This window comes from Somniosus microcephalus, chromosome 24 (assembly GCF_052327205.1).
Source record: "Somniosus microcephalus isolate GS21.2 chromosome 24, FLI_Smic_1.0, whole genome shotgun sequence".
Taxonomy (NCBI): Eukaryota; Metazoa; Chordata; class Chondrichthyes; order Squaliformes; family Somniosidae; genus Somniosus; species Somniosus microcephalus.
The window spans coordinates 41765972-41782676 of record NC_141010.1 but is presented as its reverse complement, the minus strand read 5'-3'; the positions used below and the strand labels follow the sequence as shown (position 1 = coordinate 41782676).

The following is a 16705-nucleotide window of genomic DNA, read 5'->3' as shown; positions in this document are numbered from 1 at the left end:
GGAGACTTATGAAGCCCCTCCCGGTCAATGACATGACCACAGTACGAGATCCGCTTCTGGAAGAACTCGCATTTCTGCCGATTAACTCTAAGTCCATACTCTTTCAGTCTGTTGAGCACCAGTTCCAAGTTTGCGAGGTGTTCTTCATCACCATCACCTGCAATCAGAATATCGTCCAGGTAACATTGTGTGCCTGGAATTCCCTGTAATACCTGCTCCATGGCCCTCTGCCAAATTGCTGGAGCCGATGCCACTCCAAAAACCAGTCTATTGTACCGGTACAAACCTCGATGCCTGTTGATCGTGAGGTATTGGCGTGACTCTTCTTCAACCTCCATCTGCAAGTACGCCTGCGCCAGGTCTATCTTGGTGAAGTGTTTCCCTCTAGACAACGAAGCAAAAATATCCTCAATCCGCGGAAGCGGATACTGCACCGTGTGAAGCACCGGATTAACGGTGATTTTGAAATCTCCACAGATGCGAACCTTCCCTGGTTCTCCTGGCTTGTTGCTCGAAGGACGTTTCATAACGGGAACAATGGGCGTAGCCCACTCACTCCAATCTACCTTAGACAGTACACCTGAATGTTCTAGCGCTTCCAGTTCCGCTTCTACAGTAGGTCGTATTGCATAGGGTACCGGTCTGGCTTTAAAAAATTTTGGTTGTGCATGTTCATCAATCTTGATGTTTGCCGTAATTCCTCTCAGTGTTCCCAGTCCCTGCTGGAACACCTCTTTGGCATCATCCAATATTCTGGACAATCGTTTAGGTTTGACATCTGTTTCCCCGGAATCTACCGTTAATGCCTTCAAGGAGTGCCAGTCCATATTCATTTTCCTAATCCACTCCCGTCCCAGTAGTGGTGGACCTCCTTCAGGTAGCACATATAAGTCCATTACTTGGCTTTCTTCGCCCTTGTGGACCACTTTTACCTCTATCTTTCCGACGGGGTACACTCTTTGCCCCGTGTAGGTTTTCAATATAATCTCCGTATCCCGTAGGGGAATATGTTGGAATAACCTTTTGTAATCTTTCTTATTCATGACCGTCAATGCCGATCCAGTGTCCAATTCCATCTTTACTTGGACTGCTGCTATCTGAAGGGTGACCCAAATTGTCTGGAGATCTGCATCCTTACCAACGTTGCGTACTCTTAAGCTACCCAGTTCATTACTGCTAGCGTCTGAATCTGACTTCTGTTCGGTCGAACTGTTCTTTGTCACCTTGTGTACCTTTATGTATTTTCCTTGCGGTGACTTTTTGTTGCTGGTCTTCTTTCCTGACCGGCATACTTTAGCTATGTGGCCAAGCCTGCCACACGTTCTGCATTCTTGGTTTTTAAACCAACACTGGTTCTGATCGTGCGTTGTCTTTCCGCAACGATAACATTTTACAGTACTCAAACCCAATTTATTTGTACTGAGTTCCGGTGACCGTAGCTGCATTACTGCCGTGCCTCTCGCTGCAGCTTCGTGTGCTGCTGCCATAGTGACCGCATTCTCAAGCGTCAGCTCATTCTCCTCGAGCAATCGCTTTTGTGTATCTTCTTTTAATAAACCACACACAAATTTATCTCGTAGCGCCTCTGTCAATCTCGTTCCGAATTGACAGTACTTTGCTAGCTTACGCAATCCATTAAATATTCAGCATTGCTTTCATCCTTCAGCTGCCTTCTGCTGTAAAATTTAAATCGTTCCGCTAGCATCAGCGGCGTGGGGTTTAGGTGATTTTTCAGGACAGTAACAATCTCCTCCAACGTCTTATCCGCCGGTTCATCTGGTGATACAGGGTGTTTCAATTGCCCGTATGTCTTCGCACCCATTAAGTTTAATAATGTTAGTGCTTTCTCTGCATCTGGGATTTTATTTGCTTTACAATAATTTTGTATGCGTTCTACATACATAGCCCAATCTTCGATGTCGCTATCAAAGGTATTAATGTTCCCATGTTTTGGCATCGTTGCAATTTAATTTCTTTTTATTTTTATCCAAGATGGCGGCTTCCGCGCTCTTTTCTTCGTCCTCCGCCTACAAAATGGCGGTTTTCCCGCGCTTGGCGGTCTTCACCCTTCCCCCGACGCTGTCTCCGCTTCACCGCGGCTCTCGCGCCTTCAGTTGCCCCCAGACGCTGCGCCTTTTTAGCCCGAATGCGGCCCGGCCCTTATCACCAGCCGCGATCGATGTCCCCGTGCTGCGCCTTTCGGCCCGAATGCGGCCCGGCCCTTATCTCCGGTCGCGATCGATCTCACCGCCCTTATTCCTCCGTCTTCCCTCCCCGTCTGTACAGCCAACGTGGCCGATTTTCTGGTCGCGTCGCTGCCCTGCTTACCCACTACCGAGGTAGAAAGAAGATAGCTGACAGCCGCTGATGGAGGCTTCGAGTTCAGGGTGTCTTCTGCACTCTGGTTTCTCGATGTCTGCCGCGTGACGTGTCTTCCAGCAGGGTGATGAGGGTGGAAACCTCTCTTCGACGTCCGTTCAGTGGACGAAGCTGCCGTGGATATAACTGCCGCAGGGTAAGAATCTGACTCGTCGCCACTGTAAAGTCTGTGTGTTCTAGTTGTAATTAATAACACACAGGCTACAAGCTTAAAGTTCAACAGGTCTTTACTGGTTGGAGGTCAGGACGATCTGCAATACATCTTACTACACAGTGCTTATATACCGGTGGTCACCACCGGTATTACGTATACAGCAGCCAGAGAAAGTAGTACATCTCTTAAGGTGGAACAGGCTTAAGTTCTCTTAAGGTGGAACAGGTTACATACACCACAAGCAGAGCACTTGGAAAACAGTGATAGGATCGGACAAAGTCAACATGGATTTACAAAAGGTAAATCGTGCTTGACTAATCTACTGGAATTTTTTGAGGATGTAACTGGTAAAATAGATAAGGGAGAACCAGTGGATGTGGTGTATTTGGACTTTCAGAAGGCTTTCGATAAGGTTCCGCATAAGAGATTAGCGTGTAAAGTTAAGGCACATGGGATTGGGGGCAAGGTATTGACTTGGATAGAGAACTGGTTGGCAGACAGAAAGCAAAGAGTTGGAATAAACGGGTCTTTTTCCGAGTGGCAGGCAGTGACTAGTGGGGTACCGCAGGGATCGGTCCTAGGACCCCAGCTATTCACAATATATATTAATGTTCAAGACGAGGGAACTAGATGTAATATCTCCAAGTTTGCAGAAGACACAAAGCTGGGTGGGCATGTGTGCTGTGAGGAGGATGCAGAGAAACTCCAGTATGATTTGGACAGGTTGGGTGATTGGGCAGAAGAATGGCAGATGCAATATAACGTGAATAAATGCAAGGTTATCCACTTTGGTGTCAAAAACAGGAAGGCAGATTATTATCTGAATGGCAATAGATTGGGAGAAGGGGAAATGCAACGAGATCTGGGTGTCCTTGTGCACCAGTCGCTGAAGGTAAGCAGGTGCAGCAGGCGGTTAAGAAGGCAAATGTTGGCCTTCGTAGCAAGAGGGTTCGAGTACAGGAACAAGGATGTCTTGCTGCAGTTGTACAGGGCCTTGGTGAGACCACATCTTGAGTATTGTGTGCAGTTTTGGTCGCCTTAGCTGAGGAAGGATGTTCTTGCTATGGAGGGAGTGCAGCGAAGATTCACCAGGCTGATACCTGGGATGGCAGGAATGACATATGAGGAGAGATTGGGTCAATTGGGCTTATACTTGCTGGAGTTTAGAAGAATGAGAGGGGATCTCATTGAAACTTATAAAATTCTAACAGGACTAGACAGACTAGATGCAGGAAGGATGTTCCCGATGGCCAGGGAGTCCAGAACCAGGGGTCACAGTGTAAGGATAAGGGGTAAGCCATTTAGGACAGAGATGAGGAGGAATTTCTTCACCCAGAGAGTGGTGAACCTGTGGAATTCTCTACCACAGAAGGCAATTGAGGCCAATTCATTAAATATATTCAAGAAGGAGTTAGATATATTTCTTAAGGCTAAAGGGATCAAGGGATATGGAGAGAAGGCAGGGACAGGGTACTGAATTAGGATGATCAGCCATGATCTCATTGAATGGCGTAGCAGGCTCGAGGGGCCGAATGGCCTACTCCTGCTCCTATCTTCTATGTTTCTATGTAAAAAAAGGGAAATTAATTGATCAGTTTGGTTTTTACGACAATCCGACTGATGCAAGCTTTTTATTTCCATTTTTTAAAAACCAAATTAAAATTCTCAAACTGCCATGGTGTGACTTTTAACTCATTCTCTAGATTATTAGTCCAGTAACCCAGTAACAGGCCCACTACACTAAGTGAAAACAAGTAAATTATCTGGAGATCTACAGTTGGATTATTAAGCCTGTAAATCTTGCCACTGGAATCTCAACAATAAGCAAATTTGAAATTCTGAACAAATGTCTTTATATGGAGAAGAATTGATCTTCAACTATAGGAGTTTCCTCCACATCTGACCACTTGTGTCTCATCCCATGTCATGATGTAGCTTGCAATTTAACACTCGCATTCAATTCATAGTCTACCCTTATTCACTGTTCCTTTATTCCAGCTCTCACTCTAGTGTGTCAGCTGTGGCTCAGTGGGCAGCACTCTCGCCTCGGAGTCAGAAGGTTGTGGGTTCTAAGTCCCACTCCAGGGACTTGAGCACACAAAATCTATGTGGACACTCCAGTGCAGTACTAGGGAGCGCTGCACTAGGGATGAGAGGCCCAGTCTGCTCTCTCAGGTGGATGTAAAAGATCCCATGGCACTATTTCAAAGAAGAGCAGGGGAGATTTGTCCTGGGCAATATTTATCCCTCAATCAACATCATTAAAAATAAACATCACTAAAAATAAAATTATCTGGTCATTATCACATTGCTGTTTGTGGGAGGTTGCTGTGTTCAAATTGACTGCTGCATTTTCTACATTATGACCACGACTACACTTCAAAAGTACTTTATCGGCTGTAAAGTGCTTTGGGATGTCCTGAGGTCATGAAAGGCACAATATAAATGCAAGTCTTTCTTTTACCAAATGCTTCTAGGGAGTAGCTGGTGATTCTTGACAATTATACACAAAGTGAAGAATTTTTATACACCAGTCAATATTTTAGCAGAAGTGTTTCCTCTGGGATCAGATTGATGCAGGATTTCACAATGTCAAGTATTAAAAATTAAAGGGTTGTTTTAGGCGTTTGGCCAGATTGCAAGTAGGTGATCACAATTTCAATGCAAAATTCCCCAATGGAATGCTGGCCTTTATAGCTAGAGGACTAGAATAAAAGGGGGTAGAAGTTATGCTGCAGCCATACAAAACCCTGGTTAGGCCACACGTGAAGTAGTGAGCAGTTCTGGGCACCACACCTTAGGTAAGATATATTGGCCTTCGAGGGAGTGCAGCATAGGTTTACCAGAATGATACCCGGACTCCAAGGGTTAAAATTAAAAGGGGAGATTACACAAATTAAGGTTGTATTCCCTAGAATTTAGAAGGTTAAGGGGTGATCTGATCAAATTTTTCAAGATATTAAGGGGTGCAGGTAGGGTAGCTAGAGAGAAACTATCTCCATTGGTTGGGGGGTCTCGGACTAGGGAACATAGTCTAAAACCTTTCAGGAGTGAAATTAGGAAATACACACAAAGGTGGTAGAAGTTTGGAACTCTCTTCCGCAAACAACAATTGGTGCTAGATCAATAGTTAATTTTAAACCTGGGATTGATAACTTTTTGTTAGCTAAAGGTATTAAAGGATATGGGCCAAAGGCAGGTATATGGCGTTAGGTCGCAGATCAGCCATGATCTCACTGAATGGCAGAATAGGCTCGAGGGGCTGAATGGCCTACACCAGTTCCTATGTTCCCAATCCTCACATTTCCTGATGCAAGCCCAAGTCTTAAATCTTTGTCATAGACATTTATATTCCTCTTGACCGGAGCTTTAATCTTCTTGCTTGTGTATTCAGAAGCAATGGAAATTAAGCAAGTTGAAAAGTGACACACAGAATGTCATTAACTCCTTATCCCTACTCAATCCAAAAGCCTGTACCATGCATTATAATTTTGTTCTCAGTTTTATCTTTCTACTCAGTCCAAATGCAAATAAGATAGCTTAATGGACATTGTCTCATCTTGCTTTTCCAATGTGATGACCCTAACCCTGTCCTGCAAACTTTGGTCAAATATGGTATGGGTTAGATGCGGTGTAAAGCCTGCTCAACACATGCCAATAATTTACTGTGACTTCAATTTCAGAAGAACATCCCTCACTGTATTAGTTGGACATTTCGCTTTCCTTGCAACTAACAGACTTAGGGCTTCTCCGGGTCAGCTTATCCAATTAGTGCTCAATTGTGAGAAGTTGTGCTGTCCTGACTTGCAGTCACTGAAAATGCCAGTTGGATTTGGAGCAAAGGACCCAAAATTCCTCTGACAAAAAAGCCAGGAAAATGCCTATTTTCCTCCATAATTAATGTCTTGCTGATGAAATTGTAGAAGTGTGCAGCTTTGAAACATGCAATATCTGAGATTTCAATTTTTTTGGCTGTCCCTTAATTACAGTACAAACAACAGGCATGCTCCCATTTTGCAAAAAGAGGAATTTTACTTCAAAATGTCTTAGAAATCAAAGGACAGTATTCTAACCTGGCTTATGCAAATTACACATGCTGTTATACCTTCCATGAGTTTTTGTTAAATTAAATTTTCACACCCCTCACTCTGATTTGTACAGGTGACCAGTGTAAATTTACAAATGGTGTATGATATCGCTCATTGTGTCAGTCCCATTATTGTTCTACCAGGAGTTGGTCAACCATACATAAGCACACACATAGATTACTGCAATGTTTTAATCTTGCAAGATACAAATTAAGATATCAGCTTCATGCCACCAACCTGGCCACTGGTGAGAGATAATCATTTCCTTTCTTCCTCCACCCCAAATTTCTTTCAAGCTTGTACCAGGTTAATATTGATGTAAAGAAGTCTATGTTCATGTAAGGCCAGGCAAGTCACTATCATCATCATCTTGTGTTGAACACCTTCTGGCTACTAACTCACAACTCAAAAATGATTTTGAAAAAATATAAATTACAGGGTAAAAATATACCTTAAAAAGGGAGGGGAAGTAGAATCTCAAACATTTCACTCAAGTCCACTTGTTGGGGGTTCTGCATCTACAAACGCAAAGTGTCGGGGGGAAATAAATGATATTTTGCTTTCCCCCCACCCACACTACCACTGTTACAAAAGCCCATGCTGTTGGGCAATGGTAGGGAAATACTGACAATGACAAGAAAATGTCAAAACCAGGACCACTAACCATCTCTTATCTTAACTAATATATGGATAAAGAGATTTGATGAGCCAATGGGTTAGAGATGGATTTTGCGCCTCTGGAACCTGGGTTCTAATGCAGATAGGAATGAAAGTCTCCTATCTGTTAGCTGCATGAAAGGAGTTTGGGTAGTTTCCACTCAGTTCCTTGCATAACCCAGGCCCATAGCACAATAGTGCTTTTAATTGGCAATCTCAATGGCTAATATGGGAGATAGTAAGGGGTGCTCTTCTGGGATGGGTTGAAGTACAGTGGTGGGGCAGAGAGGAGGGATCAATGCTCTGGACCTAGCTATGCTATACATGACCCGAGAGCATTTGGTGCGGACACTGGGTGCCTGAAATGGGAAGCGTACCATTCCCTAGCACTCACTTACTTTAATGAGCACACAAAAAAAATTGAACAAGCTCTTCTAGAAAATAATAAAATCCTAATGTTCATCACATGTAAAGTCCAGCTTTATTTTTTCAGTTTTTAACCCAAATTTCAACCTGTTATTTTCTATGGAAATCTGGCCTATTAAAGGCTGTGTCGCCATCCTAGAGTCTCAAGATGCTGTGCGTCACAACAGAAAGTACAATTGACAATGATTCAATCAACACGCCAATCCCGCCTGTCACTTTTAAGGTATTATTAATTGCACCAGATATATTGTTTACTGCATTAACTTGTCCAACACAGAAACTGCTGTGGAGCTTTGGGGCAAGTTGTTCCAGGAACCCAGGTGTTGCTTGAAAAATTCCTATTATGGCAACACTAATATTGCAAAACCTCCCCTTTAAGCTTAGCAGTATTTATTTTTGACCGTAGACAAAAATCACATACAATTATAAGTCAGTTAATGTGATTTTAAAACTGGCTTGGCCCATACATTTAAATCCCCTCATTTTTATTTTGCACCATGTATGATGATGTCATTTGCACATTTCCCAGACTTGATTATTGTGGTGTCATCGTGGTCAAAATCCAAATAGCTTGATCTGCATTTCTCATTATAGGATCATAGAAATTTCAGCACAGGAGGAAGGCATGCAGCTCCGGTCGATGCTGGAGCTATCTACGCTAATCCTATTTTCTTGCTCTTGATATTTTTCGTTTTGAAGTGCTTTTCTAATTCCCCTTGAATTTCTATAGAACATGTGCCGAATTCTGAAGACAATTCTGCGTTACCAGTAACCATGTCCAAATCATCTTCAGACCTTCCTGTAAATGTTGCACCCCTCCCCGCCCCCTGTATTTTAACAAGACAAGACAAGAAAGCATGAAATAAGAAGTCTATTCAACCCATCAAATCTGTTCTTTCCACTAATCATTTCCCCGACCTATATAATTAGAGAGACTGAGAGATCATCATAAAATTAGGGCTCGGCCATTTAGGAGTGAAATCAGGAAACACCTTTTCCACACAAATGGTTGTAGAAATCTGGAATTATCTTCTCCAAAATATGTGGATGCTGGGACATTTGGAGCTTTCAAGACAGAGCTCGATAGATTTGTTTGGTAAGGGTATTAAGGGACATGGAGCTAAGGCAGGTAATTAGAATTGAGGTACAGATCAGCCATGATCTCACTGAATGGCAGAGCAAGGTACAAGGGGCTGAATAGCCTACTCCTATCTTCCTAAATCTCTGGAGGAAAGGTCCTGAATAGTTTCTCTTGCCCCCATTCCCCCCGAAGAAAAGATAAATCAAGAACTCCAGAATACTTATCTAACTGTACATCTTTCATTCTAAATCCTAAGGCAGTTACACCTTCCTTGGAATGACAATTTCACAATCCCAGCAGCTCCATCAAGCAATAGGTCATCTCTATCTATAATGGTTTCTCGATATTGTTTCCCAGGTGATCACAAGAGTGAAAAGCATCAGGAAAACTATTATATATAAAATAAAAAGTGCAATTGCTCCGGTATTGTACTAAAGAAAAGTGGCTGTTCCATCTGACAGAGACTGTGTACCTCATTTACCCACCAGTGCGCCTCTTCTACTATCGGCCCATGCATTGAAAAATCACAAGTTTACATCCCTCAGAGGATGTGCATATCCTGAATGCTTGAATTTGTGCAACCATACACTGTTCTGGGTGGAAGGAAGCAAGTTAAAACATGAATTTTAAAAAAGTTAAGTAGAGAAAACAGATGTGTCACCATGAAGGAAATATGGAGGGAGGCAGGGTGGTAAACAGTGCTGACAGTAACTTTCTGTTCTCATCCGACATCCACACATATACAAAAGTTTCCAGTCAGAATCATTGGATAGCAATCAAGAGCAGCAATGCTGACTGATTTTTCGCCTTCCTTGCCCAGGAACATGGAGACCAGTTGTAGCACCAAAACTACTGCCTGTGGTGAGATGACCTAACACAGCTCAGACTAGGAATCAAAGGTGGGATTGAAAACTCATTGAAACATATGTTTATGTGCTTATTTTGAGAATGACAAATGTAGCTCCCTCAAGAGTGGGTAAAGCTAAGATATAATGTAACACAAAGCCACTTGGACTCCAGGGCACATTCCTGGTCGAAGCTGAATTAGCTCATCTTAGTTAAGATTCTACAATTGGCCTCCTGGGTTAGGAATGGGGAAAAAAGGTTTCAAGCTCAGCTGTAGTGCCCTCCACAGTTGAATAGTCTGCTGACCTCACTATCCACACACACGCGCACGCACACACATGCGCGCGCACACACACGCGCGCACACACACACACGCACGCACACACGCACGCACACACACATGCGCACACACACGCACGCACACACGCACGCACGCACACACACACGCGCACGCACACGCGCACACGCACGCACGTGCACACACGCACGCACAGTATGTTGGCCTTTGTAGTGAGAGGGTTCGAGTACAGGAACAAGGATGTCTTGCTGCAGTTGTACAGGGCCTTGGTGAGACCACACCTTGAGTCTTGTGTGCAGTTTTGGTTGCCTTATCTGAGGAAGGATGTTCTTGCCATGGAGGGAGTGCAGCGAAGATTCACCAGACTGATACCTGGGATGGCAGGAATGACGTATGAGGAGAGATTGGATCGATTGGGCTTATACTCGCTGGAGTTTAGAAGAATGAGAGGGGGATCTCATTGAAACTTATAAAATTCTAACAGGACTGGACAGACTAGATGCAGGAAGGATGTTCCCGATGGCAGGGGAGTCCAGAACCAGGGGTCACAGTCTAAGGATAGGGTAAGCCATTTAGGACAGAGATGAGGAGGAATTTCTTCACCCAGAGAGTGGTGAACCTGTGGAATTCTCTACCACAGAAGGCAGTTGAGACCAATTCATTAAATATATTTTCAAGAAGGAGTTAGATATATTTCTTAAGGCTAAAGGGATCAAGGGATATGGAGAGAAGGCAGGGACAGGGTACTGAATTTGGATGATCAGCCATGATCGCATTGAATGGTGGAGCAGGCTCTAGGGGCCGAATGGCCTACTCCTGCTCCTATCTTCTATGTTTCTATGAGTCGGCCATTTGGCCCTTCGAGCCTGCTCCGCCATTCAATAAGATCATGGCTGATCTTCTACCTCACCTCCACTTTCCTGAACTATCCCCATATCCCTTAAAAATCTAAATATTGTGTCGGTACCACTGGTTGTCCCTTACATTGAGACACGTAATTCCCTTTAACTTACCTTTTGGGGCTGTTGCCCTTTTAACTTACCTGTTGGGGCCATTGCCCCTTTAAGACGCGCCCTAGCGCGCTGACGTCACGTCACGTACAACGTGATGTGCGTGCGCCGGCACAGCCCGGCCTAGCGTCTTCGGCCTCAATGGCCAGCCGATGGGAGCGACGCGATCTTCCGCTCCCGCAGCAAGCACTGGCACAGCCCGGCCTCCCGACTTCGGCCTCAACGGCCAGCGACGCAACGACGTGCATCACGTAACGCCCTAAGCGCGGGAAACGCGAACAACGTGATGACGCCACAACACAAACGCGATGACGTCATCACGCTCCCCACAAGACTGCGAACTCAGTCCTCGTGGAGTCCCCGCTGGGACAAGACCTACACGACGGTGCTCCTACACTCAGCCATCTTACCTGCTATCTTACCTGCTGTAATTAGCCTGTTCCTGTAAATAAACAACTTATTTATAGTTCGTCGAAGTCAAACTCTCTTATTTAGTGGCGATCTACATGAACCGCTACATTGGTGACCCCACGACGTGAGTACGGGAGCTCATCAATTCCAACGCTACAATTGGTGAACCCGTATCCGTGAACGATTTTCACGGTAGCAACGCGCGCCTGAACCTCGTCTTCACTCAAGACGACCAACACACAACCAACGAATAACCACCGAACAGCAACCGCCTAACACCGATTCCACCACAAGCAACCCCGTCTTTGCGAACGTCTTCGCAACGGAAGCGCAGCTTGGAGGTGAGCCCGTTTTTCACGAACAATTTCACAGAGGTAGAGCACGACCAACGGCAACCGTCATCCACCAGCGCTACAATTGGTGGGTTTGTGAACGTCTTTCACAAACGAAGCACGTTATGGAAGCATCAGCCGTTCTGTCGCTACCGCAATCCAGGGAGCCACGGTCTCCCTCGTGCTTTATGCAGGTAGAAGCCCTGTTCGCCGAGAACATCGATGCGGCACAGACCACGCACCTGCTCACGGTCTCCATATTCGACTCTTCTACCGCCACACGGATCGTCCGCCTCTACGTCCAAAGCAACAGCAAGTATACATCTCTCCAAGCGCGGGGTACAGCATGTTCAGGCCCACAAGATCGGAGCGCGCCCCGCGGGGATACCACGAGGACTCACCCTCGCAAAACACAAGGACGCACTCCTCGCGCACGAGGACCCATCCCTCGCGAACCCATCCCTCGTGAACACCGACGACTCCTTCTCCGCTGACGACGCACCAGCCCTTCAGCTTGCTGGTTGTGTTACCTACTACATGATTCGGCGTGAACAAAAGCGTGCCGCCCTTCCGGCTGTTTTCTCCTAAATCTACAACTGTTACAAGTGTTGTCGCCCTCCAGGCAGAGTTAACCCCTCCTGAAAGCAACAACAACCTGGACCGTTGCCGCCCTTTCTCCAGTTTTCCCTTTAACAAACGCAAATGTCGACTGAAGCTGCACACAGAGGACGGGTCCAACAGGCATCCTGCGGCCGCGATCAGCCATGTGAAATTTGCTAGCCTCACCGATCACTGATCAACGCAGCAACTCTTCACCCTCCGTTGTGTTCACGTCGTAGCACTATGGCACGCACCGTTCCGTGCATTCCAGCCTCCCGAAGGTTTCGCTCACCCATCAACAGAGACATCGCCCATGTCCGCACAACCTGCCCGTCACTCTGACAAGGCCTGCTGTTTCGCACGTCTCCGCGGTCCTTTGCCTGACGGATACGTTTTAATCGCCACGACGCGCGTAAGGATCCGCTCACGAGCAGCATCTTCATACCTCGCCTACCAAGTCGAGACAGCACGACCGCCGTGACCACCAGCTCGTCAGACCATCTCATCCTTGGACTTTCATTAAAGCGAATTCTGGGGGGGCCTATGTGGCGGTACCACTGGTTGTCCCTTACATTGAGACACATAATTCCCTTTAACTTACCTTACTGTATGTTTAACTTACCTTTTGGGGCCATTGCCCTTTTAACTTACCTGTTGGGGCCATTACCCCTTTAAGATGCGCCCTAGCGCGCTGACGCCACGTCACGTAAAACGTGATGTGCGTGCGTCGGCACAGCCCTGCCTAGCGTCTTCAGTCTCAACGGCCAGCCGACGGGAGCGACGCGATCTTCCGCTCCCGCGGCAAGCACCAGCACAGCCCGGCCTCCCGGCTTCGGCCTCAACGGCCAGCGACGCAACAACGCGCATCACATGACGCCCTAAGCGCGGGAAACGCGAACAACGTGATGACGCCACAACACAAACGCGATGATGTCATCACGCTCCCCACAGGACTGCGAACTCAGTCCTCGTGGAGTCCCCGCTGGGACAAGACCTACACCACGGTGCTCCTACAATCAGCCATCTTACCTGCTATCTTATCTGCTGTAATTAGCCTGTTCCTGTAAATAAACAACTTATTTATAGTTCGTCGAAATCAAACTCTCTTATTTAGTGGCGATCTACATGAACTGCTACAATACAATCTATCTCTGTCTTGAATATACTCAACGACTGAGCCTCCACAGCCCTCTGGGGTAGAGGATTCCAAAGATTCACCACCCTCTGAAGAAATTTCTCCTCATCTCAGCCCTAAATGGCCAACCCCATATTCTGAGACTGTGACCCCTGGTTCTAGACTCCCCAGCCAGGGGAAACATCCTCCTTGCATCTACCCTGTCAAGCCCTGTAAGAATATTATATATACATACGTATACACATATGTAAAAAATATTCTATTGAAATGATAATGGGCATTTATCACTCCTAATAAGTAATGCTTGGTGAGTTTGTAATTACTCTATCTTCCTCATTGGCCTCAGTGCTCCACCGCCATATTGAAATGTTTGTGTGGAGCGACCTTCCCTATCGCCATGAACTACTTTAACATTTAAAGTGTAGAGTGCGCTGCATAGGGTTACCAACTCTGGTTGGTCGTGTTCCTGGAGGTTTAATCACAAGACCTCCCGCCTCCAACACCACTCCCACTCAAACACCCTTCTCCCTCCCACCCCGCACCAATATTTTATAATCAATAAAAGAAAGTGTTCAAAGAAAATGCAAAAAAACCCAGCTTTTTCTCCAGGGTTGCTGGCAGCAGTGTCCTGGAGATTAATCTTCAATTCCTGGAGACTCCGGGACAATTCCTGAAGGATTGGCAACCCTAATCCTGCAGTATTTGAGCCCAAGAATTAAATACATCTTTGATTCGAATCTCTTAAAGGTGTAATGTCCCTTTCATTAACATCTGCAAACATTTTAATACATAACTCACAGTAACAAGTGTCCTCAACCGTTCAATATTTGCACATTTTTAACATTCCTGTTAATGAAAGTAAGAAATATACTGACATGATCTTTAAAAAGTCTTATTTATGTATTTCTATAGGGTTGCAGCAGAGATTGAGAGAGGCAAAACCATACATAAAGTCACTTTGAAAAGCATATTAGAAAGTTCAATGCAGATGTTCAAAATGGGCAAATGGTTTATCGCACGTGATAATGATCTAATGCGACTGATGTCACATGATCAGCTCAGGTGTCCTACCTAAACATCACATAATCTTTTATTAAAATCATTTCTAGTGTAACTTGCTCGCCATCCGAACCTCAGTGAGTAAATCTGCCACTAGAACCATGTTCAGCTGTATAGTTCAATCGCAGCATTTTTGCAAATGTGTGTCTGCATCAGCACTGGCTGGGCTAACAGTAAGTCTGAATATGTGGTCCTCTTGAAACATCCCGAAAGCACAACTGTATACAGAAGGCAGCGTTTTAATGCTTTCACGCAACGGTATATTTGCTGCGAACTCCTCGGAAGTGTGCACCCCCGATGAAATTCAGCGCACTCATAACTGGGCGCAGAGAGTGAACACAGCTACCGGAGAAAGATCGAGTGCCAAGTACATAGTCCACCGCGTAAGGGCAACGGTGCTGACCGACTGGGTGGGTATCTGGTTTAAATATATAGAACAATACAGAGTCCAATATAGACGTTGCTTACAAGGTGGGCTGAGTGGCTACAGGCCAGTGTCATCACAGCCCGTCCCAACTCATTCGGATAAATCAGCAAGATAAGCTGCAGTGTCCATGTAAATAAACCCTTCCGGCAATCGGCGTCATTCGCCGCTTGCAAAATACGTACATTAGTTTCCAACACATCTCATGTGCGAGTGCGAATTTCTGCAGCTGGCTTCGATGTTAGATATTGCAAACTAAGTGAGAGGAGGGAAATAGACGCACAGATCGTCCCCTCAAATCTACAATCCTTTGACTAAACCAGCTCTTTTTAAAAATTGCAATATTCAAAGAGAGGATAGCGACACCTTATTTGGACCCCTCACCTAACCTCCCAGCTTCAGATCACCAACGTTGCAAAAGTCAATGGGTCACTGACCCCTTATTACTGGATAATGTCACTTAAAACAAGATCTCCCACCCATTGGCTCTGCATTTTGCTGCTGCATTTAATTCAAAATCGTTGCAAAAAACATACGATGCAATTTCAAGTTCAAAAATTAAAAGCTCAGTTATCGCTGCATTGAACACACGGACCCAGTGTGGCAATCACTTGTTTTTAGAGTCTAGTATTGAGATTAGAATCAGACTGCACAGAAGGGAGCCATTCGGCCCGTCATGCCTGTGTCTGCTCTTTGAGAGAGCTGTCCAATTTCGTCCCACACCCCAGCTTTCTCTCCCCATAAACCGGCTGTTAATTGACTCACCTTCGTTTCTTGCTGGCTGCACACCGAGCCAGGTGACCTCTGGAGTTCTGTATTCTGAGGATCGTTCTCCGTCTCGCTGTTTTCCGTCATGGTCGGGTGAATGCGGGCTTTAAATCCCCTGTTTGCTCTCACAGAGTGTTTGTATAGGCGGCCGGCGTGTGTATTTTCGCTCCGATCAACTCTTGCGCCCCACTCTACAACTTTGATACATTTCCACTGTAACAAACCGGCCGCGCCCCCTCGACCGCTGATTGGTCCCCGCCGCCTATTTAGCATATGCCTCCGCGCACGCGGCGTCCGGAGGGGGGCTCGTGATTGGCTGCGGCAGACTGTGGGCGGGGCAACCCATGCCTGTGGGCGGAGCCAATGGGGGCAGGTGCCCCTGGTCCCGTTATCTGGGTTGTATTCTGTGGTCTGGGGCTAATTCTATTGGGGGGTTGGGGTTGGGTTGGTCAGCAGTTGGGGTACTACACCTTCAGTGACCCTAAGCTACCATATGATGGGAGTAGGGGTGGGGGTGGAATTGGCCATTGGGTTCCTGTTTTCCATCACTAGCCAGTGACCTCTGCTGGAAGGTCCCCTGTGTGAACATTGCACTGAATCAGACTGGCTGTGATCGGTCCATTAACTAGATTAGGAAATGTTACTATTTAGTCTCAAATATACCACATCTATGGAACTGTATGCCAGCATGATTCAGCATCTTCAAGAAAGGCGCTATACTTTTAAAATTAAACAGCAATGAACCACAAGACTTGTGGATTTGGCTTAACGAGTCTGCCCATTTCTGCTTGATCTCGACTTCACCGTCACACCTTAATTCTTAGTCCTCCTTTATCTCTTTATAAACACATCTAATTGTCTTTTACACCATTGTTAACCCTATTTATTTTATCTGTTTCAATGGCCTTCCTAGATAACTTGCAACATGGCCTAGAAATACCACCGCAATATGCCCGCATTACAGATGTAAAATGGGTACCTAAGGGTCCAATATTGCATCCCATGCCAGAAGTATTGCATCGGGTTGTTCAATAGGC

General features: G+C 45.7%; 1 protein-coding gene across 1 annotated transcript in view; it reads right to left on the bottom strand.

The window, feature by feature from the left end:
- LOC147101272 (SH3 and cysteine-rich domain-containing protein 2-like) overlaps positions 1 to 15864 on the bottom strand; it is a 145996-nt gene extending 130132 nt beyond the window's left edge. The window contains exon 1 of the mRNA XM_085966563.1: positions 15666 to 15864. Coding sequence (XP_085822689.1) covers positions 15666 to 15755 — 90 coding nt within the window. The 5' untranslated portion in view covers positions 15756 to 15864. The remainder of the gene's footprint in view (positions 1 to 15665) is intronic.
- Positions 15865 to 16705: the final 841 nt, after the last annotated feature.